At 48.2% G+C, this 26,505-nt stretch overlaps 1 protein-coding gene across 2 annotated transcripts in view; it reads right to left on the bottom strand.

Annotated features, from left to right (window-relative positions):
* LOC142309914 (uncharacterized) overlaps positions 1 to 26,505 on the bottom strand; it is a 110,145-nt gene that overhangs the window by 44,257 nt on the left and 39,383 nt on the right. For both annotated transcript variants that reach the window (XM_075347380.1, XM_075347381.1), the window contains exon 2: positions 2,925 to 3,364. In XM_075347380.1, coding sequence (XP_075203495.1) covers positions 2,925 to 3,353 — 429 coding nt within the window. In that variant the 5' untranslated portion in view covers positions 3,354 to 3,364. The remainder of the gene's footprint in view (positions 1 to 2,924; positions 3,365 to 26,505) is intronic.

The raw sequence follows: 26,505 nt of genomic DNA, 5'->3' as shown, positions 1-26,505 counted from the left end.
ACAGTAATCCAAAATGAGAGCAGGACAGATAGAGTATAAAGGGGCTTTATTAGTCTACATTCTCATGGTAAGCTTTTGGTGTGTTTTTGACACAAATGTTTGGCGCAGAAATTTTTGTATCTCTTGGCAGGAAAAACGCAGCATTTTTGAAGCTCATTTTTGGTGCAGATTTTTCCCATTCCCTAGTATGGGTGAAATCTGCAGAAAAAAATGCTGAAAAAATTGACACGCTGCATATTTCAACCTGCACTAAATCCGCAAGTAGAAATTACTTAACGTGTGCATGAGACCTTAGAATTCTTTGCTGACTTCAACTAACCCTTTAGCTTTTGTGACAAATCTGAACTGAAAAAAACACATCAGAACCCCAACAAAAACACAACGTGTGCACACAGTTCCAGCACACTGGATGGGATTTCTAATAATCTCCTGCCCACTCTCCTTCCTTTTTAGCTGCATAAACTCATCTTTGTATATGTTTCCGCAGTGGAAACGCACTAAACATACATGTGGTTTTATCTCAGGCATGTCTATTGGGAAAATCTCATAAATCTCCGCGTTCTTCAAGAAAAATGTACATGTTGCGGATTTGAAACATGCATCACCGGTCAGTTTACATTGAGTAAAAAATTAGCAAAGTTGGCATGAGATTTCTATAAACTGTAAGACACTGCATTTAGTGTCAAAAGCTCAACAGAAACTCATCGTGGGCACACAGCTCAAAAAAAACCCAAAAGCCTAAATCATACCTATCTAGCAAGTGGGGGTGAGTAGCATTTGCCCTCCAGTTGCACTGTCCATAGCTTATTAAGGGGTTGATGTCTTGATGATATTTTTGATGTTCTGGTTTTTTTTTTTTACATTTTGTATATATTTTCATAATCTGTATTTTTCACATAAAGGGGTTTTTCACATCTGGTCAGTTGCTTCTTACATGTTAAACTGCTCCATATTCGAAAAAAAAGAGCCAAAAAATTGATAGTCACTTCCTTGGACCCTACTGTTACAGTCATATTAACTCTCTATTTACTAGCGGTCATGTCACATTGTTATTCTTAATGGCTGTTGGTAGGTTTTAGTCTTCACACTCTAGTCAGATGGGATTACTCTAGATAACAGAGCTAAGAAGGCTGCAGCCCATCAGCGGCCACTGATAAGCTGCAGTGCTCATGTGACGTCACAATGTCACATGACCGCTAGGAGTCATAGTGCTGTCATCAATTTTCCAATTAAACCTATTAAGCACATTAACGTGGCCCACAAAAAACAAGCCTCATATACCTATTTTGCGGCAAAAAATCTAAAAGATTATGCCCTTTGGAAGACAGGTAGTCAATAAAACTCAAAATTAATTACATTGAATATGGCAGCAACAGCAAAGAGTCATCTAATTTAGTCTTTGTAAAGCCTTAAAAGGGTGGTTCATCCATATTTTTTATTGTCTAGTTCGATATTATATTGAGAAACAATGTTTCTCTCAAATACCTTATGTTGGCAATAGTGCCTGTGAGAGGCGCTATTGCAGACCGCTGTTCCCTGCTCTGGTGACGTCACGTCACATCCGTGCATCCGGCTGCAATCTTCCTGACTCACTGGGCTGTGGGCGCTGTTTAACCGCTGTCACAGCACAGCGTGTCTCCTGCTTGCAGCATTCTAATGTGAGACAGGAGGGAGCAGGGAGCAGGGAACAGATGGGTTGTGACAGAGGTGACACACTGCTCACAGCTCAGTGAGTCTGGAAGAATGCAGCCGGCTGCACGGATGTGACATGTGCGGCACTTGACGTGACGTCACCAGAGCGGGGAACAGCGGTCTGCAATAGCGCCTCTCACAGGCACTATTGCCAACACAAGGTATTTGAGAGAAACATTGTTTCTCAATATAATATCGAACTAGACAATACAAAATATGGGTGAACCACCCCTTTAATACATGTTCTAAGTTAGATGATACTTTGCAGTTGGTGCAATGTTTAATTTAATTAATTCAGATTTTTTAGCCATGCTGCATTATAAAAATAATAATCCTTATTTTTATATAGCGCCAACATATTCCGCAGCGCTTTACATGCATCAACAACACTGTTCTCATTGGGGCTCACCATCTAAATTCCCTAGCTGTATGTCTTTGGAGTGTGGGAGGAAACCCACGCAAACATGGGGAGAAGATACAAACTCTTTTCAGATGTTGTCCTTGGTGGGATTTGAACCCAGGACCCCAGCAAGGCTGCAGTGCTAACCACTGAGCAACTGTGTCTTAGAATCTTTGTTCAAGTACAAGACATATGTAATCAGCTGGTATCATATGTACTGACCTTGGCTCCCTTACTGTATACATGTACTGAGTTGAGTTTTAGTCCTGTGTTTGTGTAATCAACTTTGTTCTGGTATTGTATTAATAGGATGAAGATAGTTCTAGTAATAATGACATTTTGTTTAGTTAAATATTATAACATATTTCAAATATTGTCATTGTTTTTACTATTATTATAGTTCAGGTATAATTTTCTGCATTGGAACATGCTGTGAGCACTTGGATGAATGGTAGGACTTCTCCTTGACTCTTCATTCTACCTTTAATAAAGGGGTCTTTCTATTATTATTATTGTGGATTAAGCTAGTCGCCTAGCCATGCGACCCCCTAAAATACCCCACACACATTAAACATAATATTAAAATATTGAAGCCTACCTGTGGTGAACAAATAAGATGTTCTTATGTTTTAAACCTCCCCCTTATTTGTCATCATAAAATAATCTAACGTTGTGGTGCCATGCTACATTATCTTCTTAACTTAATACTCTTCACATCTATTGTCCATAGTAAACTTGCATAGCAGGACTGAACATATATGCTAAAGATAAATAGTAGACATAATGAAAAAATAGTGACCAAGTGTTTATTTTTTAATCAATCATCACTCACCCCAAGAACTCTTGGCCTAAAATTCCTAAACCGTTGTTTAAAGTCAGCTGTTTGGGGCTCCGCTGTGTAGGAGTTCTGATGTGAGACAGCAGACGTCCTGCTTAGTCCTGGAGAGCTGGGTGGGGAGTAATACAGTGGACTTGATGCTCGCTGAAAACTGGGCGCCATATGTAATTCATGAGACCTAGAGGGAACATTATTTTCAGTTCTCCGGATCCAAATTTCAGTAGTCAGTGGGGTGTTTGAAAGGAAATTTTCCTCATTCCATGTTGCTAATCTGTCAATAGTTTCATATGCAGGAGGAGGGGAATAATTATCCCTTTGCTGGTTGGCAGGTTCAATAGAACATGTCGCAGTTGGATATCCAGAAGGTCTGTAGTGAACACATCCATAGTTACAGCTGTTGACTCCATTGGCTGGTATGGACATTAGTTGGGTTACTATAGTTTAAAAAAAAATGTGGCAGTTGGTTATTAGATGGAACACTGCATTGTCAAGCAAGGACATATATCAACAGAAAATATATTCTTCAACATTGATAAAACTACAACTTCCAGCATACCCTGTGAGCTAATGCCGAAAGCTGTTCTTTTCCAACAGCTTAAAAGCTACCTGCTCTTGGAGACTGCTAGTAAAGTTAAAGGGGTGATTCCCCCCTTTTCATCACTGGCCACATCGATATTGTGTTGAGAAACAAGGTTTCTCGCAAATACCTTGTGTTGTCAATAGTGCCTGTGAGCGGCGTTATTGTAATCCGCTCATCCCCATGCAGTAACCCCTGCGCTCTGTGACCTCTGGGATCCGGTGATGTCACATCAAGTTCCTGTTGACCTAACATCAGCCGCGGTCAGCCCCTATCTTCCTGAGTCACTGGGCTGTGGGCGGAGGTTCACCGCTCGTCACAGCCCTGCATCCCTTCTGCTTGCAGCGCTTTGCCGGGAAGGAGAGAGCAGGGAGATGCTGGGCTGTGACGCTGGGCTGTGACAAGCGATGACAAACCATAGTTAACAGAAGAGATGCTGAAGAACATCGAAGAAAGATGAATGTCAAAAGCAAAAGGTAACAAGCAGGACACAGATAATATCAGTAAAAGACTAAAGAGAGCCATTAGAGCAGACAAAAAAATTTATTACTAAAAGATAAGTACAGAGGTACAAATTAACATCTTAAGAGCAATATCAGAAAAGTGTATGTTATGGGACTGCCAGATGGTAGGGAATAGGTAGGCTATCTAGCAGTCAGGGCCCACCGTGCAGAACAATCTGCTGCTGGCAAAGGCAAGGGAAGGGATACTGTACCACTAGAGTGGTACTGTCACTGTTACCTCACAGTGACACTAAAGAGTAAGTGCAGTGTTCTCTGTTAAATCCCAGAGACACAGCAATGCCAAAATGATAAGAAGAGTGGCCCTGTAATTCCTGCCCAATTACAGGAACTACAAAGCATATGTGGATGGTGCCCCAAACACTGTCCACCAACCAACTCCTCTGTTACCTCACAGAGGAAATGTAACTAATAGAGCAGCAAGTGTGTGAATGCGAATAATATGAAGAGTGGACCTGTAGCTCCTGCCCAATTACAGGAACTACAAAGCATATGCGGATGGTTACCCCAATCGCAGTCCACTAACTAACACGAGTGTTACTTCACACTGATGTGGATGCAAACACACTGCAATGTAGGTAGGAAAACCTTACAGGTCACGGAGATCCCTTATTGCTATCCTCTATTACAGTTCATAGAGATAGTAATGTGTACGGAGTGTGTAGGTGCAAACAGTACTATCCATACTGCTCAGGCTCAATGATAGTCCCTGCCTGAACTCCTTGTGCTAACCACACAGAGGGAGTCAGTGAGCGCTCTATGCTAACTGCAAATATGAATTAGAGAGACTCTGAGAGCAGTGAGTGTGCTGACCCTGCCGAACCCGGCTCCACTAAGGTAGATGGAAGTATTTCACAGAAAAAGTCACTTTCTAAAATATCAATTCATTATTATACAAAAATATTTTTTATAAAAAAATATTTATATACAAAAAACCTTAAGGATACACAAGACAGAACAAACAGCCAAATATGAAAGACTTCAGCTAATTATGTAGCAGAAAGACCAGTGATATACCCCCAAAAATAGGGGGACAATTCGCCTAGACCAAACTATCCCTGAAGTCACAGATGTATTTACATGACATTATTTGCAAACTCCTGATTAAATTACATTCAATATTTTTTGGGGGTGAAAAATCATGCCATCAAAAAACTAAAGGAGATCCAACAATGACAGCTACAGCTTTTCTTTTACAAAGAGCTGTGAAAGGAACAAGCAGGATTTAGAGAAGGCAGAGGAACCATTATGTAATTGCTAACATTAGATTGATAATGGAAAAGGTCAAAGAATATAACAAGGAGCTTTATTTTTGTTTCATCAACTACAGCAAACCTTTTGATTGTGTTGATCACCAGAAACTTTAGAATACCATGAAGGATATGGGTGTGCCAAACCACCTGATTAGCCTCATCAGGAACCTTTACATTGACCAAGAAACAACAGTACTTTTGGGGCACGGTGATACAGCATGTTTCATAAAAGGACGAGGCGTCAGACAAGGCTGCATTCGATCCCCATTTCTGTTCAATTTATATGTAGAAGCAATTTTCAGTAAGGCTGGACTTCGAGAAAAAAAGAAGGAATCAAAATTGCTGGACAAATCAGCAACAATCTTAAATACGCAGACAATACAACATTGATAACAACAGGCATAGATGGAATGAAGGACTTAAGGTACCCTCACACTAAGCAACATCGTTGGCAACATCGCTGCTGAGGCACGACTTTTGTGACGTAGCAGCGATGTTGCTAGCAATGTCGCTGTGTGTGACATCCAGCAACAACCTGGCCCCTGCTGTGAGGTCGTTGGTTGTTGCGGAATGTCTTGGAACATTGTTTAGTTGTTGCTCTCCCGCTGTGAAGCACACATCGCTGTGTGTGACAGCGAGACAGCAACAACTGAATGTGCAGGCAGCAGGAGCCGGCTTCTGCGGACGCTGGTAACCAATGTAAATATCGGGTAACCAAGGAGCCCTTTCCTTGGTTACCCAATATTTACCTTCGTTACCAGCGTCCGCTGCTCTCACGCTGCCAGTGCCGGCTCCCTGCTCTCTGCACATGTAGCCGGATTACACATCGGGTAATTAACCCGATGTGTACTCTGGCTAGGAGTGCAGGGAGCCAGCGCTAAGCGGTGTGCGCTGGTAACCAAGGTAAATATCGGGTTGGTTACCCGATATTTACCTTAGTTACCAAGCGCAGCATCGCTTCCACGCGTCGCTGCTGGCTGGGGGCTGGTCACTGGTTACTGGTGAGATCTGCCTGTGTGACAGCTCACCAGCAACCCATGTAGCGACACTCCAGCGATCCCTGCCAGGTCAGGTTGCTGGTGGGATCGCTGGAGCGTCGCTTAGTGTGACGGTACCTTTATTCCCAGGTGTCAAGATGGAAATCTTGAACAGGGGACTCCTACTCAATAAAAAGAAGACAAAGATATTGACTATGGCCAAGTATGACTGGCACACATTTGAGATGGACGGCGATTAACTGGAAGTTGTAAAAGACTTCAACCCTTGGATCAATGATCAATCAAGATATAGCGATGACACCATAATTCGATAGGAGAATAGCTATGGCAAATCAACAATGAAGTCACTGGAAAAAGTCTTGAAATCAAGGAACATTTCACTGGTGATGAAGACACAGCTTGAACATAATCTGGTCTATTCTGTAGTAACATAAGGATGTGAAACCTGAAAAAACAAGACAGAAGAATGCACTTCTTCAAAATGTTGTGGTGGAGAAGGATGTTATCAATACCATGGATGGCAAGAGGAATAGACAAATCAATTTTGGAACAAATCAAGCTAGAAATGTAACTCTAAGCAGGGCTGACTAAGCTACAACTTACCTACTTTAGACTTATACAAGATATCAATCACTGGAGAAGGGCATCATAGTTTAAATAATAGAAGGAGCAAGGTGAAGGAGAAGACCAGCCTGATGGCTTGATACAGTCAAGATAATGGTGGTGAAAACCCTGGTTGACCTATCTAATCTTGCACAAGATCGATTTCCCTACAGATCATTAATTCATCCTCCATGACTTGAGATTAAGCTGAAAGCTGTTAAATAATAATACTTTATAGAATTTGGAAGACAAAAGTGAGGACTTTTTTGTTTTCACTTTAAAAAGAAGAGATGCAGTATGATGATCAGAGGTGAGTGGATCGTTTAAAATTTGAATTTGCCATCTTCCCCAAATTTTTCCCAAAAAATTGGATTTGGAGCTGATAAAATTACTTGACTTTCAGCTGGAATGCTTGCAATTGTTTCTAAAATATAGTTGGCGGAGAGGAGATAGAACGTCACTGACTATAAGGGTACCGTCACACTTTAGCGACGCAGCAGCGATCACACCAGCGATCTGACCTGGTCAGGATCGCTGCTGCGTCGCTACATGGTCGCTGGTGAGCTGTCAAACAGGCAGATCTCACCAGCGACCAGTGACCAGCCCCCAGCCAGCAGCGACGTGGAAGCGACGCTGCACTTGCAGGGAGCCGGCGTCTGGAAGCAGCGGACACTGGTAACGAAGGTAAACATCGGGTATGGTTACCCGATGTTTACCTTAGTCACTAGTGCACACCACTTAACGCTGGCTCCCTGCACTCGTAGCCACAGTACACATCGGGTTAATAAGCAAACCTTTGCTTATTTACCCGATGTATCCTCCGGCTACGTGTGCAGGGAGCAGGGAACCGGCACTGGCAGCGTGAGAGCTGCAGACACTGGTAACGAAGGTAAATATCGGGTAACCACCTTGGTTACCCGATGTTTACCTTGGTTACAGCTTACCGCAGGCTGTCAGACGCCGGCTCCTGCTCCCTGCACATTCAGGATTGTTGCTCTCTCGCTGTCACACACAGCGATGTGTGCTTATCAGCGGGAGAGCAACAATAAAAAAATGAACCAGGGCTGTGTGTAACGAGCAGCGATCTCACAGCAGGGGCCAGATCGCTGCTCAGTGTCACACACAGCGAGATCGCTAATGAGGTCACTGCTCACAAAAACCGTGACTCAGCAGCGATCTCAGTAGCGATCTCGCTGTGTGTGAAGTACCCTTAAGAGCTTACACTTTGTATGTGAGAGTAAAAGCACCGCTGGCCATAAGGGTTTACAATCTACTTGAGATAGAGAACCCTGCTAACCATAAAGGCTTAGGCGGGCTTTGCACGCTGCGACATCAGTAACAATGTGTTACCGATGCTGCAGCGATAGTCCCGCCCCCGTCGCACGTTCGATATATAGTGAAAGCTGCCGTAGCGATTATTATCGCTATGGCAGCTTTACACGCACATACCTGCCGTGCGACGTCCCTCTGGCCGGCGACCCGCCTCCTTCCTTAGGGGGCGGGTCGTGCGGCGTCACAGTGACGTCACACGGCAGGCGGCCAATTGAAGCGGAGGGGCGGGGATGAGCAGGATGTAAACATCCCGCCCACCTCCGTCCTTCTCATTGCAGCCGGCGGCAGGTAAGTTGAAGTTCCTCGCTCCTGCGGCTTCACACACAGCGATGTGTGCTGCCGCAGGAGCGAGGAACAACATCACACCTGTCGCTGCACCGGCATTATGGAAATGTTGGAAGCTGCAGCGATGATACGATAACGACGCTTTTGCGCTTTGATTTGCATGTTGCGATATCGACTGCGACGCCGGATGTGCGTCACTTTCGATTTGACCCCACCGACATCGCACGTGCAATGTCGCAACGTGCAAAGCCGCCCTTACACTTTACAGGAAAGCGAGGACCCTGCTGACCATAAGAGCTTACACTCTACAGGAGAAGACCATTTGTTTGTGCTGAAAATGCCCTCCTCGGCTTATACTTGAGTGAGGGTCTCACTTTGTTTTTAAACATTTTTTAAATAAATAAATTTAAAAACCGGCTTGTGGTCCCCCAATTTTGATACCCAGCCATAATAAAGCCAGCAGAGTCATCAAAAAGAATAAGTGACTGCTGCATGACTTATGGCTCACACTCTTTGGCTGATTTTAATGGGTTGACATTAGTGATGAGTGAGTGTATCCGTTAATCTTCGTTATTCACAGAATAGTACGGTACTCGGGCTATTTGTTATATAGCGAATAATGATGTATTCGCCTCGCTATATTCAGATGTCCCGCCCATCCCGTTGGTGCAGCCAATAAATATGCTGGGCTTCTTAACCAATCACAGTAATGCCGCAGCCATCTTGGTTGTGGCATTATTGTGATTGGCTAGCCACTCAGCATCATAGGGTCTATAAAAGACCTTCTGCTGCCATTTTGCACACATTGCATCCGAAGCCTGCGTTGTATCAGCGTAGGTATGGAGCGATCAGCTGCTAGGGAGAATGTAGGCCTCTTAATGACACAAAAAGCCCCTTTCAGGGCTGCCTGCAGCATAGGTCAGTATAGTGTTCAGACGGACAGATTTCCAAGTAGGAAGAGTGTTTAAAGCAGTGTACCTCCATTGTACCATCCAGGAACCAGAATACAATAGCTCTTTTAAGAGCTGATAGCACTGAACAAAGTCACAGCAGGGAGGGAAAGATTGTGGAATAGGTAGGGAATTAAGGGTACTTCACACACAGCGAGATCGCTACTGAGATCACTGCTAAAGGTGCAGTCACACTAAGCAACTTACCAGCGATCCCAACAACGATAGGGATCGCTGGTAAGTTGCTAGGAGGTTGCTGGTGAGATGTCACACTGCGACGCTCCAGCGATCCCACCAGCAACCTGACCTGGCAGGGATCGCTGGAGCGTGGCTACACGAGTTGCTGGTGAGCTCACCAGCAACCAGTGACCAGCCCCCAGTCTCCTAGTTACAGCACACATCAGGTTAATTAACCCGATGTGTGCTGCAGCTAAATGTGCACAGAGCAGGGAGCAGCGCACAATGCTTAGCGCTGGCTCCTTGCTCTCCTAGTTACAGCACACATCGGGTTAATTGCCTGATGTGTGCTGCAGCTAAATGTGCACAGAGCAGGAGCCGGCAGCACAGGCAGTGAGAGCGAGGAGGCTGGTATCAAAGGTAAATATCGGGTAACCAAGGACAGGGCTTCTTGGTTACCCGATGTTTACATTAGTTACCAGCCTCAGCAGAAGCCGGCTCCCTGCTCACTGCACATTAGTTGTTGCTGTCTCGCTGTCACACACAGCGATCTGTGCTTCACAGCAGGACAGCAACAACTAAAAAATGGCCCAAGACATTCAGCAACAACCAACGACCTCACAGCAGGGGCCAGGTTGTTGCTGGATGTCACACACAGCAACATCGCTAGCAACGTCACAAAAGTTGTTCGTTACCAGCGATGTTGCTAGCGATGTTGCTTAGTGTGACGGGGCCTTAAGTCATGTTTTTTGTGACACAGCAGTGACCTCATTAGTGATCTCGCTGTGTGGGACACTAAAGCTGGTGTCACACATAACGACGACGACAACGACGTCGCTGCTACGTCACCATTTTCTGTGACGTTGCAGCGACGTCCCGTCGCTGTCGCTGTGTGTGACATCCAGCAACGACCTGGCCCCTGCTGTGAGGTCGCCGGTCGTTGCTGAATGTCCAGCTTCATTTTTTGGTCGTCACTCTCCCGCTGTGACACACACATCGCTGTGTGTGACAGCGAGAGAGCGACGAAATGAAGCGATCAGGAGCCGGCACTGGCAGCTGCGGTAAGCTGTAACCAGCGTAAACATCGGGTAACCAAGGGAAGACCTTTCCCTGGTTACCCGATGTTTACGCTGGTTACCAGCCTCCGCTCTTGCTGCCAGCGCCGGCTCCTGCACTGTGACATGTGGCTGCAGTATGCATCGGGTAATTAACCCGATGCATACTGTAGCAAGGAGAGCAAGGAGCCAGCGCTAAGCAGTGCGCGCGGCTCCCTGCTCTCTGCACTGTGACATGTAGCTGCAGCACACATCGGGTTAATTAACCCGATGTGTGCTGCAGGAGAGCAAGGAGCCAGCGCTAAGCGCGGCTCCCTGCTCTCTGAACTGTGACATGTAGCTGCAGCACACATCGGGTTAATTAACCCGATGTGTGCTGCAGGAGAGCAAGGAGCCAGCGCTAAGCGCGGCTCCCTGCTCTCTGAACTGTGACATGTAGCTGCAGCACACATCGGGTTAATTAACCCGATGTGTGCTGCAGGAGAGCAAGGAGCCAGCGCTAAGCGCGGCTCCCTGCTCTCTGAACATGTAGCACAGCGACCTTATGATCGCTGCTTCTGCTGTGTTTGACAGCTAAGCAGCGATCATAACAGCGACTTACAAGGTCGCTGTTACGACACCGAAAATGGTGACGTAACAGCGACGTCGTTGTCGCTGTCGTTTAGTGTGACACCAGCTTAAGCAGCGATCTGGCCCCTGCTGTGAGATCGCTGCTCGGTACACACAGCCCTGGTTCATTTTTTTATTGTTGTTCTTCCGCTGATAAGCACACATCGCTGTGTGTGACAGCGAGAGAGCAACAATCCTGAATGTGCAGGGAGCAGGAGCCAGCGTCTGACAGCCTGCGGTAAGCTGTAACCAAGGTAAACATCGGGTAACCAAGGTGGTTACCCGATATTTACCTTTGTTACCAGCGTCTGCAGCTCTCACGCTGCCAGTGCCGGCTCCCTGCACACGTAGCCGGAGGACACATCGGGTAAATAAGCAAAGGTTTGCTTATTAACCCGATGTGTGCTGTGGCTACGAGTGCAGGGAGCCAGCGCTAAGCGGTGTGCGCTGGTAACTAAGGTAAACATCGGATAACCATACCCGATGTTTACCTTAGTTACCAGTGTCTGAAGCTTCCAGACGCCGGCTTCCTGCAAGCGCAGCGCCGCTTCCACGTCGCTGCTGGCTGGGGGCTGGTCATTGGTCGCTGGTGAGATCTGCCTGTTTGACAGCTCACCAGCGACCATGTAGCGATGCAGCAGCGATCCTGACCAGGTCAGATCGCTGGTGGGATCGCTGCTGCGTCGCTAAAGTGTGATGGTACCCTTAGGACCTGTTTCCACAATATTTAGGGGGTCACAGCCTGACTTGTGCCGTCTGTCCACGTCAGCCACATTCATACATTGCTAGTGGCCTTTGCAAATACAAAGCAGGACTCTACTATTTTGTGCTGCCTGATACACTAAATGCACAGTTCCTGTTTCCACAACATTTAGATGTTCAGAGCCTGACTTATGCCATCTGTCCATGTCAGCCACATTCATATGTTGCTAGTAGCCTTTGCATTTTGTGCTGCCTGGTGCAAAGTACTCACTTGTAATTTTTCCACAATATTTTTGGGGTCAAAGTTTTCTTGGCTTGGGCTATCAACTTCTGCAAATATGTCAGCAAGACCCAAAATAACAAAAAAGACAGTTGCTAAGGGATGTGAACATGTGTGTGCTGTTGTAAGTGGTGGGCGACAAGGCACTGAGTCTGTGTCAGGTCAGAAGAAGCTTGATGCATCCAGTATATTCCTTGCCAATTTTGAAATGTAAACAAGTGAAGAAGCCAGAAGAGCGAGAACAGATTCTGTCTTGATGGCAGACAAGGCCTCTTCACATTTATCAAGCAGCAACCAATCTTCCACAGCCACACACTCTACTGTGGATACACAGAAGGCTGGCCCATCCAATTCTCAACCTGGTCCTCCTTCCTCTCCCCTCCATCAGTCACAGGAGACATATGACCCCATTCTTGGCCACTCTGAGGATCTGTTTTGTATGTACCCATTGGTTGGCTCTGGCCTCCCACCATGCAGCATGGAAGAGGGACGTGACGAGGTGGCATGTGTTGATGCGCAAGTATTTAAGGACGTACGGCCAGAAGAAAGCCATTTTGAGGAACCTGATTTACTTTCTCCTGAGGTGGAGCCTGATGATGAGAAACTGTTGCCATCAGGTCAGCCTACAATTTTAAGTGGGAAGGAGGATGAGATGGATGACGAGGGGGTCAATGATGAGTCTACTGATCTCACCTGGACCGTTGACATGCATAACCAGCACAGAAACACAGAGGAAAATTGATATGTAGCACCAATACAGGTACCAAGTGGTAGTGGTTTGCCCAGAGTGAGAACTGGGTCAACTGTTCTGAAGAGCACACCCACTGTGGCCCAAGTCAGGGCAAGGGGGATTCAGCCTCTGGCTAGAATTTTTTTTCTGAAAGTCCTTCAGAGAAAAACATTGTAAACTGTAGCATCAGCCATACCAAGTTCAGCAGAAGCCAGGGCAAAGGCAACCTGAGCACCACCTGTATGCAGAACCACCTGGCAGCCAAGCACCCAAGTAGGTGGGCAGAACACTAGGGTACCAAATTTATGTCTGCGGGTCAAACCAATGCCATATCACCTGTGCTACGTCCTTCACAATCTGCTGTCCAGGAAGCAGGTGTTCATACATCCTGCCCACAAGGTGCAATTGCATAGACACAGCAAACATCAACTACATCCACTTCCTTGTCCCAGGGAAGCATCAAGTTGTTTGTGCCTGAGATCTTGGAAAGGAAGTGTAAATACCCAGCCACGCACCCACAGGCATAAAACCTAAACTTGCACATTGCCAAATTGCTAGCCATAGAGATGTTGCCGTTTAGGCTTGTGGAAACCAGGAAGGTCCACCTAACAACAGACACTTGGACAAGTTGTCATGGAGAGGGACGATACATATCTGTCACGACACACTGGGTGAACCTTGTGGTGGCTGGAACAAACTCGCAAACTGTAACATCACACCTCCTACCCACGGCAAGAAAAGCGGGATGAACTTCTACCAGCATTTCCGCCTCATCCTATGCCACTTCCTGTCTCCCCTCCTCCTCCTCCTGCTCCTCATCCTCTGTTGAATTACCCTCCCCATCACTGCCAAGCTGGGAGCTGTGCGGCAGCGCATAGGCAAAGTGCCAACATGCTCTGCTGAAGCTGATCTATTTAGGTCACAAACCACACACTGCAGCAGAGCTGTGACAAGGTATAAAAGAGTAGACCGATCAGTGGCTCATCCTGCTGCACCTCAAACTTGGCCTGGTTGTTTGCAACAATGGGCGAAACCTATTGGTGGCTTTAAAGGTTGGCAAGCTGGTACACGTGCAACACATGGCTCACATGGTGAACCTAGTTGTTCAGAAATTTATGAAAACATACCTTGACTTGCCATATCAACTTGAGAAGCTGTGCCATATTAGTGCCCATTTCTGCCATTCTTCTACCGGTTTTGCTGCTCTTACAGAGCTGCAAAAGTGCTTTAATTTTCCAAGTCACCGACTCATGTGCGACCTGCCCATGCGGTGGAACTCAACATTCTATATGTTGGCGAGAATTAATGAGCAGCAGAGGGCAGTCAGACTGAGAGTCAGCCATCGCAAATAATAACTTTTTAGTGGGTGTAGATCGCTGGCATTTGTGAGGTTCTTGAGAACTTTGAGTACTGCACCAAGCACGTGAGCGGTGATCAGGTTATTATTCGCTTAACCATCTCACTGCTGTGTCTGTTGAAACAGTCACTGCAAAATCTCAAAGAGGAAGCTTTGAGTGCCCAGCATGTGGCAATGGAGCCAGATTTCCCCATGGGTGATATTACCCAGCCCAGCCAATATTCTTAGGCAACATTGGGTGATAATGAGGAGGATGGGGAGGATGAGGAGGAAGAAGACTTGTTTTTTTGTGCTACCCAGTGGACTCCCAATGCTACACAGGGGACTCTCAACCTCAGCTTCATGTCTGTCCAGAATGGATGGGCTGGAGAGGAGGAGGTGGAGGAGGAGGCGAGTCAGCATGAGGGGAGGATGAGTATTGACCCTCCTTGTGGGGATACAGAACCTTTGCCTGTTTGCAGCTTGGCCCACATGGCACAGTTCATGTGTAAGTGTCTGTGGCAAGACCATTGTGTGATACACAATTTATCCAACAACCTTTACTGGTTGGCCACCTTTCTGGACCAACTGTACAAGGAGAAATTAATTTCCTTCTCTCCTTTTGGAGTCATCAAAGGGCTGCACAATGGAATCCTTAAAGAGGGTCATTGTAGATCAGTTGATGAAAACATCACCCTCAAACAACGCTGGCGGCAGAGTTACTGGCTCTTTTCAACACCAAGGATTAATGGAGAGAGACACCAACACCAGGTCTAACAGAGGTGGGGGGAAATGCGCACAAACTGGGCCATTTTCAATAAACCAGGACATCAGTAAGGACTATCTGTGCCTGTAACAATGCCAAGGAGGAAGAAGTTGCACAACATGGTCCTTTCTGATGCTTCAGTTCCCTTTAATTATTGGGTGATCAAGCTGAACACCTGGACCAACCTCTTCTTATATGCCTTGGAGGTGCTGGCCTGCCCGGCTGCTAGTGTGATGTCAGAGAGTGTTTTCAGTTCTGCTGGGGCCATCATCACTGATAGGTGCTCCCGCCTCTTCACAGAAAATGCAGACAGACGTACTCTGATTAAATTCAAACTAAACTAAATTCCCCCAAATTGTTCATTTTGGCTACTGCTGTTAACGTCCACCACTTGCCATATAAAGCCGTTTCTTTCCTGCGTCAACCATGACTCAGGCCATAGGGCTAATTTTTGTAAGCATCATGGACATTGTGCAGTAGACAAACCAGGACAGTACTCCTACTCCACCCTAACTACTATTTGTCATTGGAGGCCCTTGTGATAGGGACTTCCTGCATCAACCATGACTCAGGCCATAGGGCTAATTTTTGTAAACAATATGCACATTTTGCAGTAGACAAACCAGTATAGTACTCCTACTCCAGGGCTAATTTTTGTAAACGCTATGCACATTGTGCACTGGCGGACAAACCAGGACAGTACTCCTACGGCAGTATAACTACTATTTGTCATGTGAGGGTGCTCCCTGCGTCAACCATGACTCAGGCCATAGGGCTAAATTTTTAAAACATCACACATCCATGTTACAACAGCATCCTTTCCGTTCTGTATATGGTCAGTTTTACATCCGTATGCCTTCCATTGTTTGTTTTAGCGGACCGCAAAAAAAAAAACGGAAGAAGGGTTACATACAGTCAAAAGCTAGAAAGATATATAGCTGGATAGATAAATAGCTGGATGGATAGATAGATTTTTTTGTAGCCAGCTCGGGTAAAGCAGGCGGCTTCTGCTTTCAGACCACAGCTGGCAGCTTGACCTTGGCTGGTGATCCAAAACAGAGGTCACCCCACGCTGTTATTTTAAAATAAATAAATAATTTAAAACAAAAAATTGGATCCCCAGCCAAGGTAAAGTGGACAGCTGTGGTCTGGTATTCTCATCCATTAGATGTGCCATACCTGGAGCTTCACCCAGCTCATTGCCCTGGTGTGGTGGCAAACGGGGTAATATATGGGGTTGATACAAGCTGTGTAATGTCACTTGGCATCAAGCCCTGGCATTAGCGATGTCACGGCATCAATCAGATACCCGACATCACTGAACCAGTAAGTAATAAAAAAATAGACCACAAAACAAATTTTATTTGAAAAAAAACTTTCTCCAAAACATTCCCTCTTTCACCAATTCATAGAAAAGAAAAACAATAAGGGGGTCTCATGACGATCCATACCATTTTCACTATCCCAGTCAATGAAAAACAGAATGTTCCACATTGGCTGCTAGAGCAGTGCAGTGACCTGAGCTAACATCATTAGGTCAGGCCAGGTCACTGCAGGGCATAACGAGCGCCGACGTCATGAACTCGTGAGGTCAGCGCTTGTCACTGAGTTCCATGACCGCCGCATTCTCACGCGAACTGTTCCGTGAGCCCATGACTAGAGATGAGCGAACCGTCCGTGGTTCGGCTGGAGTTCGGTTCGCCGAACGGAGGTCTCGTTCGAGTTCGGTTCGGCGAACCGGTTCGGCAACCCACTCGAACCGCATAGAAAACAATGGCAGGCAATCACAAACACATAAAAACACCTAGAAAACACCCTCAAAGGTGTCCAAAAGGTGACAAACAACTCACAACACATGGGAAAGTGACAAGGACATATACTCATGCAAAAACAAAAGAGCTGGACAAGGAAAAAGAGGAGGAGACACAGATATATGAGTATATGCAAGGGAACATCGATGCCATTACTGTGCAACTTGAGCCCTGCTCATTTTAGGCTTCCAATCTGGATAAATTGCCTGAGCTCACCACGTATGCCTTGGGGATCTTGTCGTGTACCGCAGCCAGTGTTCTCTACGAACGTGTCCTCAGTGCTGCTGGGGGTGTGCTGACAGATAAGCACACGCGTCTGTCCCCTGACAATGTGGACATACTAACGTTCACCAAGATGAGGAAGTCAAGGATCACAGAGGACTTTTCTTCCCCTGTGTCAGCCAGGGGAGGCGAAAGGCTGGTGTATTTTTGAGAGTGCTTCATGCAAAGCTTCTTTTTCATTTTGAAAATGGGGGTCAACTGATGCCAGTCAAGTGGCGTGTGTGTGGCCCAATTAGTGGAAATGAGGGAGACTGTGGTTGGAGTCCCCTCGCTGTGTTTCTCAAACAACCAAGATGAACAAGTCATGGCTCTCAGAGGACTTTTCTTCCCCTGGGTCAACCAGGGGAGGCGACAGGCACGCGTATTTTTGAGAGTGCTTCATGCAAAGCATCTTTTTCATCTTGAAAATGGGGGTCAACTGATGCCAGTCAAGTGGGGTGTGTGTGGCACAATTAGTGGAAATGAGAGAGACTGTGGTTGGAGTCCCCTCGCTGTGTTTTACATGCTTTTCGAAGGGCATGACATGCCTAAGAGGTTGATTTTCAGCATCTGCTACTTGTTGGCTACAGAAAGGCTGCCTTTACACCCTTTTGAGACCGAGGATTTTCGAGACCTTATGCCCATTGCGGTGCCCCAAGAGCTGATGGCCATTCACCACGCCTTCTCCAAGAAAGGCGTGCCCGCGCTACCACAGCAGGTCGCACACAACATCACCGATTACTTGAGAAACACTGTGTATGACAGTGTGCATTTCATCACAGATACTTGGACCATTAAGCATGGACAGGGGAGTTACATGTTGCTGACTGGGCACTGGTTAACTATGGTGAGAGATGGAGAAGGGTCTGCTGTACAAGTCTTTCCGTCCCCACGAGTTGTGTGTCAATCCTTCCTCTGTATGTACATGTTCCTCCACTGCTTCTGCCTCCTCAACCTCGTGTGGGTCCTCCACCTCGGCCCAAACCCTGTGTGGTCAGGCCACCCTTCCTTGTAAGTGTGCCCAAGGAATCCCACACACCTCCTTACTATGCTGGCAGCATTGCTCAACAGCATGATGCGGTCGACTCTTTACTTAGAAATGTATGGGAAATGTGAGTCACATCGCTGAGGAGTTGTGGATGGTAAGCTCTGGAGAGTGAGACCGAGTTTCATCAATGGTTGTCTCCACTCAACCAGCAGCCAGGGAAGGCCGGGTGCGACAATGATGCAAACCAGGCTGCGGCCCTTCTTCAGGGCAATGTGACACACGTGCCTTGTAGGGCTTACGTGTTGAACCTGGTTGTCCAGCAATTTTTAAACCACTATCCCGGCTTACATGGCCTTCTGCAGAGGGCACGGTGTAACGCCTGCCTGGATCGACACACTCAGACGGGCTGTAAAGGATAGGCTAGATGGAAGCCACTCACCAAGGTGGACCCCCAGAACCCTGAAACCCTTTAACCCCTAGACAGTGATTTCGAATTACACAGGGCCCAAGTTGATCAATACCTGTGGAAGGCTGCAGTTCCAGAGAATAGTAGTCAAGCAGGGTCAAAACATTAATTGAGGAAGAGGAACAGAATGGGACGGCCAGGACTTAATCAGAAAACAAGCAGAGGTGAAATGCGGATCGGCCAACGAGGTACATAAACAGCAAGCAGGAAAAGTAGTCAGGTAACAAGCACACAAAGTCATAAAACTGAACTGGGGGTAACAGTAACAAGAGGTTCATAGCTTTGTCTGGCAGTGGTCTGCAGAGAGGATGGGCCTAAAAAAGGCTTTGGTGTATTCCCATTGGTTGTAGCTGAATGATGGTACTTCATCTGTGAGATACCCACCACCTACATTCAGCCTGTGGTTCTGCATCTGTCAAGGTAACGCAGCCCAGTGGGTGAGCATAACCTGTGTCCACCTGCGCCGCTGGCATCGACTCCTTTCCCATCATCAGCACTATGCACGAAAGGAACACGTTGTCACCTGGCGACCGGAGTACAAATTGATTGAGCGGACTCCGGTGGTGACTTAACAGCCGTGTGTGGCAATGATGCAAACCTGGCTGCGGGCCTTCGTCAGGGCATTGTGACACACGTGCCTTGTATGGCTCACGTGTTGAATCTGCTTCTCCAATTATTATTATTATTATTATTATTATTATTATTATTATTATTATTATTGTTTATTTATAGAGCACCATTGATTCCATGGTGCTGTACATGAGGGGGTTACATACAGAATACATATACACGTTACAATAGACAGACTATCACAGAGGGAAGAGGGCCCTGCCCTTGCGGGCTTACATCCTAAAGGATTATGGGGAGGAGACAGTAGGTGGGGTGTAGGTTGGGCGGCAGCTCCGCACGGTGGTGGGGCGGCAGCTCCGCACGGTGGTGGGGCGGCAGCTCCGCACGATGGTGGGGCGGCAGCTCCGCACGGTGGTGGGGCGACAGATTTTTAAAACACCATCCCGGCCTACATGGCCTTGTGCTCACTTACATCGTTCGCACCCAGCAGCTCAACAACTTTCATCACTCCAGAAGTCTTTTGGTCTGGCGGGTCAACGCCTGAAATACGATGTGCCGACACGCCGGAATTTGAATCTGCACATGTTGCAGCGTCTGTGGCAGCACCGCCGAGCCCTGCTGAAATACGTTATGACTGGGCTAACTTGATCCAGAGGTGGTGCAGATCATGCTGCTGGAGTGGTGTCAGATAAAGGACCGATGCACCCTTCTACACAGTTTACAAATGTCGACGAAGATGTTTACCACTGGCGATGCCATTCTCAGCGTGACAATTCTGGTCATCTACATGATGGAGCACACTGTAAGCATTATTCGGAGTGAGGTGTTGGGACAAGAGGAAAGGGAGGAAGTACAGGAGGAGTGATATGCGGAAGGGATAACAAGATCTACAAGGTCCAGATGGTCAGCGGCACCTAGGCGGCAGTCATGGGACGGTGGGGGAGAGGGATTAATAAGGATGCATATAATCAGCAAAACTGTTGAGGAAGGTACAGGAGCCCATGAAGAAATGGAGGATGAACTGGCGATGGGCATGGAACATTCAGTAGATGAGTGAGAGCTTGCTCACATTTCGGTTGTGCGAGGTTGGGGGGAGAGGGCATAGGAAGGAGGCACGATTTTCACCTCTCCGCCACTAACACACCAAGGACTTGGTCCTCCTGGATGCACAAGACACATGAGCGCCTTCTTGCTGGACTACCTACAACATGACCTTCGGATTGTACGAATTCAAAGTAATGCTGACTACTGGGTTGCCACACTGTTAGATCCCCGGTACAAGACAAAATTTGGCGAAATAATTCCTGCCATAGAAAGGGACACACGTATACAGGAGTATCTGCAGAAGGTGGTACGCAATCTTAGATCTGCTTTTCCAGTAAACACCAGTGCTGCACAGAGTGAATCTCAACGCTTTGTCAGGGATAGGAGGAAATGGTCTTTTACTTGTCCAGATCTGAGGGACTGAGGGCTGGCTGCTGTGCTGAGACGGCATTGAGTACGGTGTCCCCGCAGAGTTGCACTTTTGGTAATATACAAAATGATAGAAAACTCACCAAAAATAAAGCCAACAGCCAAAGACTGGTCAGATAGTGGCAAAAGCACATGCAAGATGCATACGGCCCCCCATGATAAAGGTTGGAAGATCACAGGTGCAGAATGCCTATAAAACAACCACCCACAGCCTATTAAAACAGGAGGGGGAGGTTGCTGGCAAAAAACTGCACACAAATAGGATCTAATATAGGGCGTCAGTCACACAGATACGTGCAATGCACAGTGTCCAGGCAAAGCCTATTGATCACGCCCTTCTATTAATAAAATGATAAAATTGATAATAAATGTAAGGTATTGGTCATATTTTGGCCATAATATATAAGCTCGTAACCCATACGTCAAGGGTCCCCACGCTTACGAGTCCCTAACCACATCAAAAAATATTTATTTTTTTTTCCTTGTCTTCCTTCCCTAAGCGCGCGCGTCTTGTGGGGCGGGCCAGCATGTCAGCCAATCCCAGATACACACACAGCTAAGTGGACTTTTAGCCAGAGAAGCAACGGCATGTGTGATAGAATGTCCATGTCACATGTCCCTGCATTATAAAAACGAGTATCTGCCCGTCCGGACGCCATTATCTCTTCTGCGTCCTTGGTGTCAGACATCACTGTCGCAGCTCCGTCCTTCGTCCTATCGCCGATACAGCAGTATGCGTTCCATACACAGCGCTAGACAGCTTAGGGAGAGCACTTTCTATAAGTCCTTTTAAGGGCTCAAACCGGCAGGGTCAGAGCCATAGGTGACAGGTCCTGAAAACAGAGACAGCGTCTGTGTAGCCAAGGTCAGGGATTTCGTCGCTGCATTTCCCCATTAGGAGGGAATAGAAAGGCAGGCTTCTATTCCTCTACCCAGAGCCCCACAATCCTGGCACTGTACCCTCCTGTCCTCTGCACACTCCAACTCATTATAACTAAGACATTATACTAGCAAACAGTCAGTGTACCTAGTGGCATCCTAAACGTGGCTATTGGACTTTTGTGTAGTCACACTAGTGGAAAGATATTTGCAGCACGTCTGCCTGCATTGCACACTCAAACTATTTTTAACTAAGCCATTATACTAGCAAACACTCAGTGTACCTAGTGGCATTCTAAACGTGGCTATTGTACTTTTGTGTAGTCACACTAGTGGAAAGATATTTGCAGCACGTCTGCCTGCATTGCACACTCAAACTCTTTTTAACTAAGCCATTATACTAGCAAACAGTCAGTGTACCTAGTGGCATCCTAAACGTGGCTATTGTACTTTTGTGTAGTCACACTAGTGGAAAGATATTTGCAGCACGTCTGCCTACATTGCACACTCAAACTCTTTTTAACTAAGCCATTATACTAGCAAACAGTCAGTGTACCTAGTGGCATCCTAAACGTGGCTATTGTACTTTTGTGTAGTCACACTAGTGGAAAGATATTTGCAGCACGTCTGCCTGCATTGCACACTCAAACTCTTTTTAACTAAGCCATTATACTAGCAAACAGTCAGTGTACCTAGTGTCATCCTAAACGTGGCTATTGTACTTTTGTGTAGTCACACTAGTGGAAAGATATTTGCAGCCCGTCTGCCTGCATTGCACACTCAAACTCTTTTTAACTAAGCCATTATACTAGCAAACAGTCAGTGTACCTAGTGGCATCCTAAACGTGGCTATTTGTCACGCTCCCCGGGTCCCCTGCTCTGCTCCCCGGCTCACCTGCCACGCTCCCCGGCTTCCCTGCGTCGCTGCCCGGTTCTTCTGTCTGGTCTCCGCCGCTCCCCGGTCTCCAGCCTCCATTGCCTGCAGTTCCCAGGCGTCCTGGTCCCCGCTCCCGGCGCCCGTCAGCTTCTCAGCCCCAGCCCGGCTCTGCTGCTTCCTTCTCACCGCTCCCTGCCCTGGCTTCTGGCACCCGGGCCTCGCGCATGCGCATTAGGGCGCGCGCGCGGTCATTGACCCTTTCTTAAAGGGCCAGCGTCCACTAACAGGAAATTGGGCACACAGGTACAGGGTATAAAGGGGTTTAGTGTCCAAGTGGGCGGGGCCTGTTCTTCATGTTTCCCAAGCTAGGAGTCAGGTCTCCTTGTGTTCCTGTGAGATACTCACCTCTCTCTCTTCTAGAGCTGATCCTGCCTCGCCATCCGGTCCTGCCGAATCCCGAACGCTGCCTATCTGCCATCCTGACAGTCCGTTCCATCTCTGATCCCTGCGGTGACCCGTCTTCTCGCTCCATCGGTTCCGGACTCCGCCTGACAACATCTCGGCTTCCGAACCTGAGCTCCGTCACCCGGACTACCATCAGTGACTCCGTGGTCCCAGGGACTTCTGCTTTCTCCTCTTGTACACGGACTGTCCTGCTACCTGTAGTGCTCCAGCTACCGGACCCCTTACCATCATCAAGGAGTTCGGCCCAGTGGATCCACCTCCTGGGTCTGCCCGTCCACCTGGCCCTAACAGTAAGAACAGGCCATGGATCCCGCTGAAGCACTAGCAGCCCTGCAGGAGGAACTCACACGCCAGCGTGAGACTCAGACCCGCATGCTGCAATTCATGTCTTCTGTGGACGCCCGCCTGAACACGCTACAAGCGTCAGTTACATCTTCAGCATCTCGGGCTTCCACTAGACAATCCACGGCTCCAGCCCCCGTGGCAGCCTCTTCGGATGCTTCCAGACTTCGTTTGGCCTCACCACCCCGGTACGCCGGAGATCCCAAGACCTGCAGGGGATTCATAAACCAATGCTCCCTCCATTTCACGCAGCTGCCGCATTTGTTTGCCTCCGACCAAGCCAAGGTCGCGTTCATCATGTCCCATCTAGAGGGTGAGGCACTGGCGTGGATGAACCCCTTGTGGGAAAAGGAGGATCCTGTGACCACGAACATCCAGGAGTTCCTGCAGGCATTTCGTGGCACCTTTGACGAGCCCGGACGCGCCTCCGCGTCTGCCTCATCTCTTCTCCGGTTACGTCAGGGGACTCTGACGGTGGGTCAATACGCCATCCGTTTTCGCACCTTGGCTTCGGAACTCGGGTGGAACAACGAGGCTCTAACCGCCGCCTTCTGGGAAGGACTCTCGGGTCGAATTAAAGATGAGCTGGCTGGTCGTGACGTACCGTCCACCCTGGATGCCCTGATTACCCTAGCGACTCGAGTGGACATTCGCTTTCAGGAGCGATCCAAAGAGGTGTCCCGTGAGAGACGTCCGGTACGGCATTCCTCTCCTCCGCAGAAGCCCGCCGTACTTCAGTCAACGGCATCTGGTGTCTCCGTCCACGAGGCCATGCAGATCGACCGTGTGCGGCAGTCTGAACAACGCCGAGCAGAGCGGCTCGCCAAGGGCCTCTGCTTCTACTGCGGAGAGGGCACACACCTGCTACGCTCCTGTCCAGAAAGGCCGGGAAACTCCAAAGCCTAGGGTTGGTAGGAGAGGCCACCCTAGGTGCTGGGACTCTCTCAGACCCGGTTACCTGGACTGTTCAAGTGACAACGGGAGAGACGCGGTTCACGGCTGAGGCGTATCTCGATTCTGGGGCAGCAGGCAATTTCATCCAGCAGGCCACGGTGGACAAGTACCAGGTGCCTGTTACTCCACTCGACAAACCCCTCGTGATTGCCTCTGTGGATGGGAGACCCCTCTCTGACACCATCTCCTGGATCACCAGGCCGGTCGAACTGCGTATCGGTGCCCTGCACACCGAGAACATCGCTCTCTACGTCCTTCCACACATGTCCCATCAAATCCTGCTGGGACTTCCCTGGTTACGGACACACGAACCATCAGTCAGCTGGGGCACTGGTGAAATCACCCGATGGGGCTCTTCTTGCCATGAGAACTGTCTGAAGACCATACAACCCATCCGACGACCTCCGGTTCCAGAGTCCCTACCGGGACTGCCCTCGGCCTATTGGTCCTTCGCGGATGTCTTCGACAAAAAGGAATCAGAGGTACTTCCGCCACATCGTCCTTACGATTGTGCCATCGACCTGCTACCGGGAACTACACCACCTCGAGGACGGATATATCCGCTGTCTCCAGCCGAAACAAGGGCCATGTCTACTTACATCACAGAGAGCCTGGCAAGGGGATTCATTCGGAGATCCTCCTCTCCTGCTGGAGCAGGCTTCTTCTTCGTTAAGAAGAAAGAAGGAGACCTACGCCCATGCATAGACTACCGGGGATTAAACCAAATCACCGTGAAAAACAAGTACCCTCTGCCGCTCATCCCCGAATTGTTTGATCGGCTTAGAGGAGCTCGTGTGTTCACCAAGTTGGATCTTCGGGGTGCCTACAACCTGGTCCGCATCCGCTCTGGGGACGAATGGAAGACCGCGTTCAATACTCGCGATGGGCACTATGAATACTGTGTGATGCCCTTCGGCCTGTGTAACGCACCAGCAGTCTTTCAGGAATTGGTGAACGACGTGTTCCGGGACCTTCTTTACATCTGTGTGGTGGTGTATCTTGATGACATCCTGGTCTTTTCTCCGAACCTCCAGACCCACAGAGAGAACGTGCAGCTGGTACTACGACGACTGAGGGAGAATCGTCTGTACGCCAAGTACGAGAAGTGTGTCTTCGAGCAGTCTTCTCTTCCCTTCCTGGGTTACGTCATCTCCGATACCGGACTGCAGATGGATCCGAAGAAGGTCTCTTCCATTCTCAACTGGCCTCCTCCTTCTGGACTAAAGGCAATCCAACGCTTTCTGGGATTCGTCAACTATTACCGCCAGTTCATCCCTCACTTCTCTGCTCTGACTGCTCCTCTCTCCGCCTTGACCAAGAAGGGGGCTAATCCAAAGGACTGGTCACCTGCGGCCGACGCCGCGTTTGGCTCTCTGAAGCGGGCATTTGCCTCCTCTCCTGTGCTCCACTGTCCGGAATTAAACCGACAGTTCACCTTGGAGGTGGATGCCTCCTCCTCGGGAGCCGGAGCAGTGCTCATGCAGAAGTCCTCCTCCGGGAAGATGGTGACTTGCGGTTTCTTCTCCAAGAGCTTCTCAGCGCCTGAACGCAACTACACCATCGGTGACCGAGAACTATTGGCAGTCAAACTGGCTCTGGAGGAATGGCGCTACCTTCTGGAAGGAGCAGTGTACCCCGTTATTATTTACACGGACCACAAGAACCTGGAATACCTGCGGTCTGCTCAGCGACTGAACCCACGGCAAGCCAGGTGGTCCTTGTTCTTTGCCAGATTTGATTTCCAGCTCCATTTCCGACCCGCGGACAAGAATGTACGCGCAGATGCCTTGTCCAGGTCTTTCATGCCCATGGAGCAGGAGGAGGAGACATCCCAGCCCATCATCTGCCCTAGTAAGATCATTCCGGTGACTCCTGTCACCCTGGCCCAAATACCACAAGGAAAGACCTATGTCTCTGAGACTGACAGGCAAAAAGTGTTACACTGGGGCCATGCCTCGAAAATAGCCGGTCATGCTGGTCAGAAGAGAACATGGAGTACGATTGTACGTCATTACTGGTGGCCATCCCTTCGCACGGACGTCGCTTCTTTTGTCTCAACCTGCTCCTCTTGTGCCAGGAATAAGACGCCCAAACATCTGCCATATGGCCGTCTTCTGCCTCTGCCTATACCCTCAGTACCGTGGCAACACATTGCGATGGACTTTATTACGGACTTGCCATTGTCCTCCGGACACACAGTCATATGGGTCGTGGTGGATCGGTTCTCTAAAATGGCTCATTTCGTCCCTATGGCTGGACTGCCCTCTGCCCAGGAACTCGCTGACGCCTATGTACAACACATCTTCCGGTTGCAT

This window comes from Anomaloglossus baeobatrachus, chromosome 5, assembly GCF_048569485.1.
Source record: "Anomaloglossus baeobatrachus isolate aAnoBae1 chromosome 5, aAnoBae1.hap1, whole genome shotgun sequence".
NCBI lineage: Eukaryota > Metazoa > Chordata > Amphibia > Anura > Aromobatidae > Anomaloglossus > Anomaloglossus baeobatrachus.
This window is presented reverse-complemented; position numbering and strand designations above follow the sequence as displayed.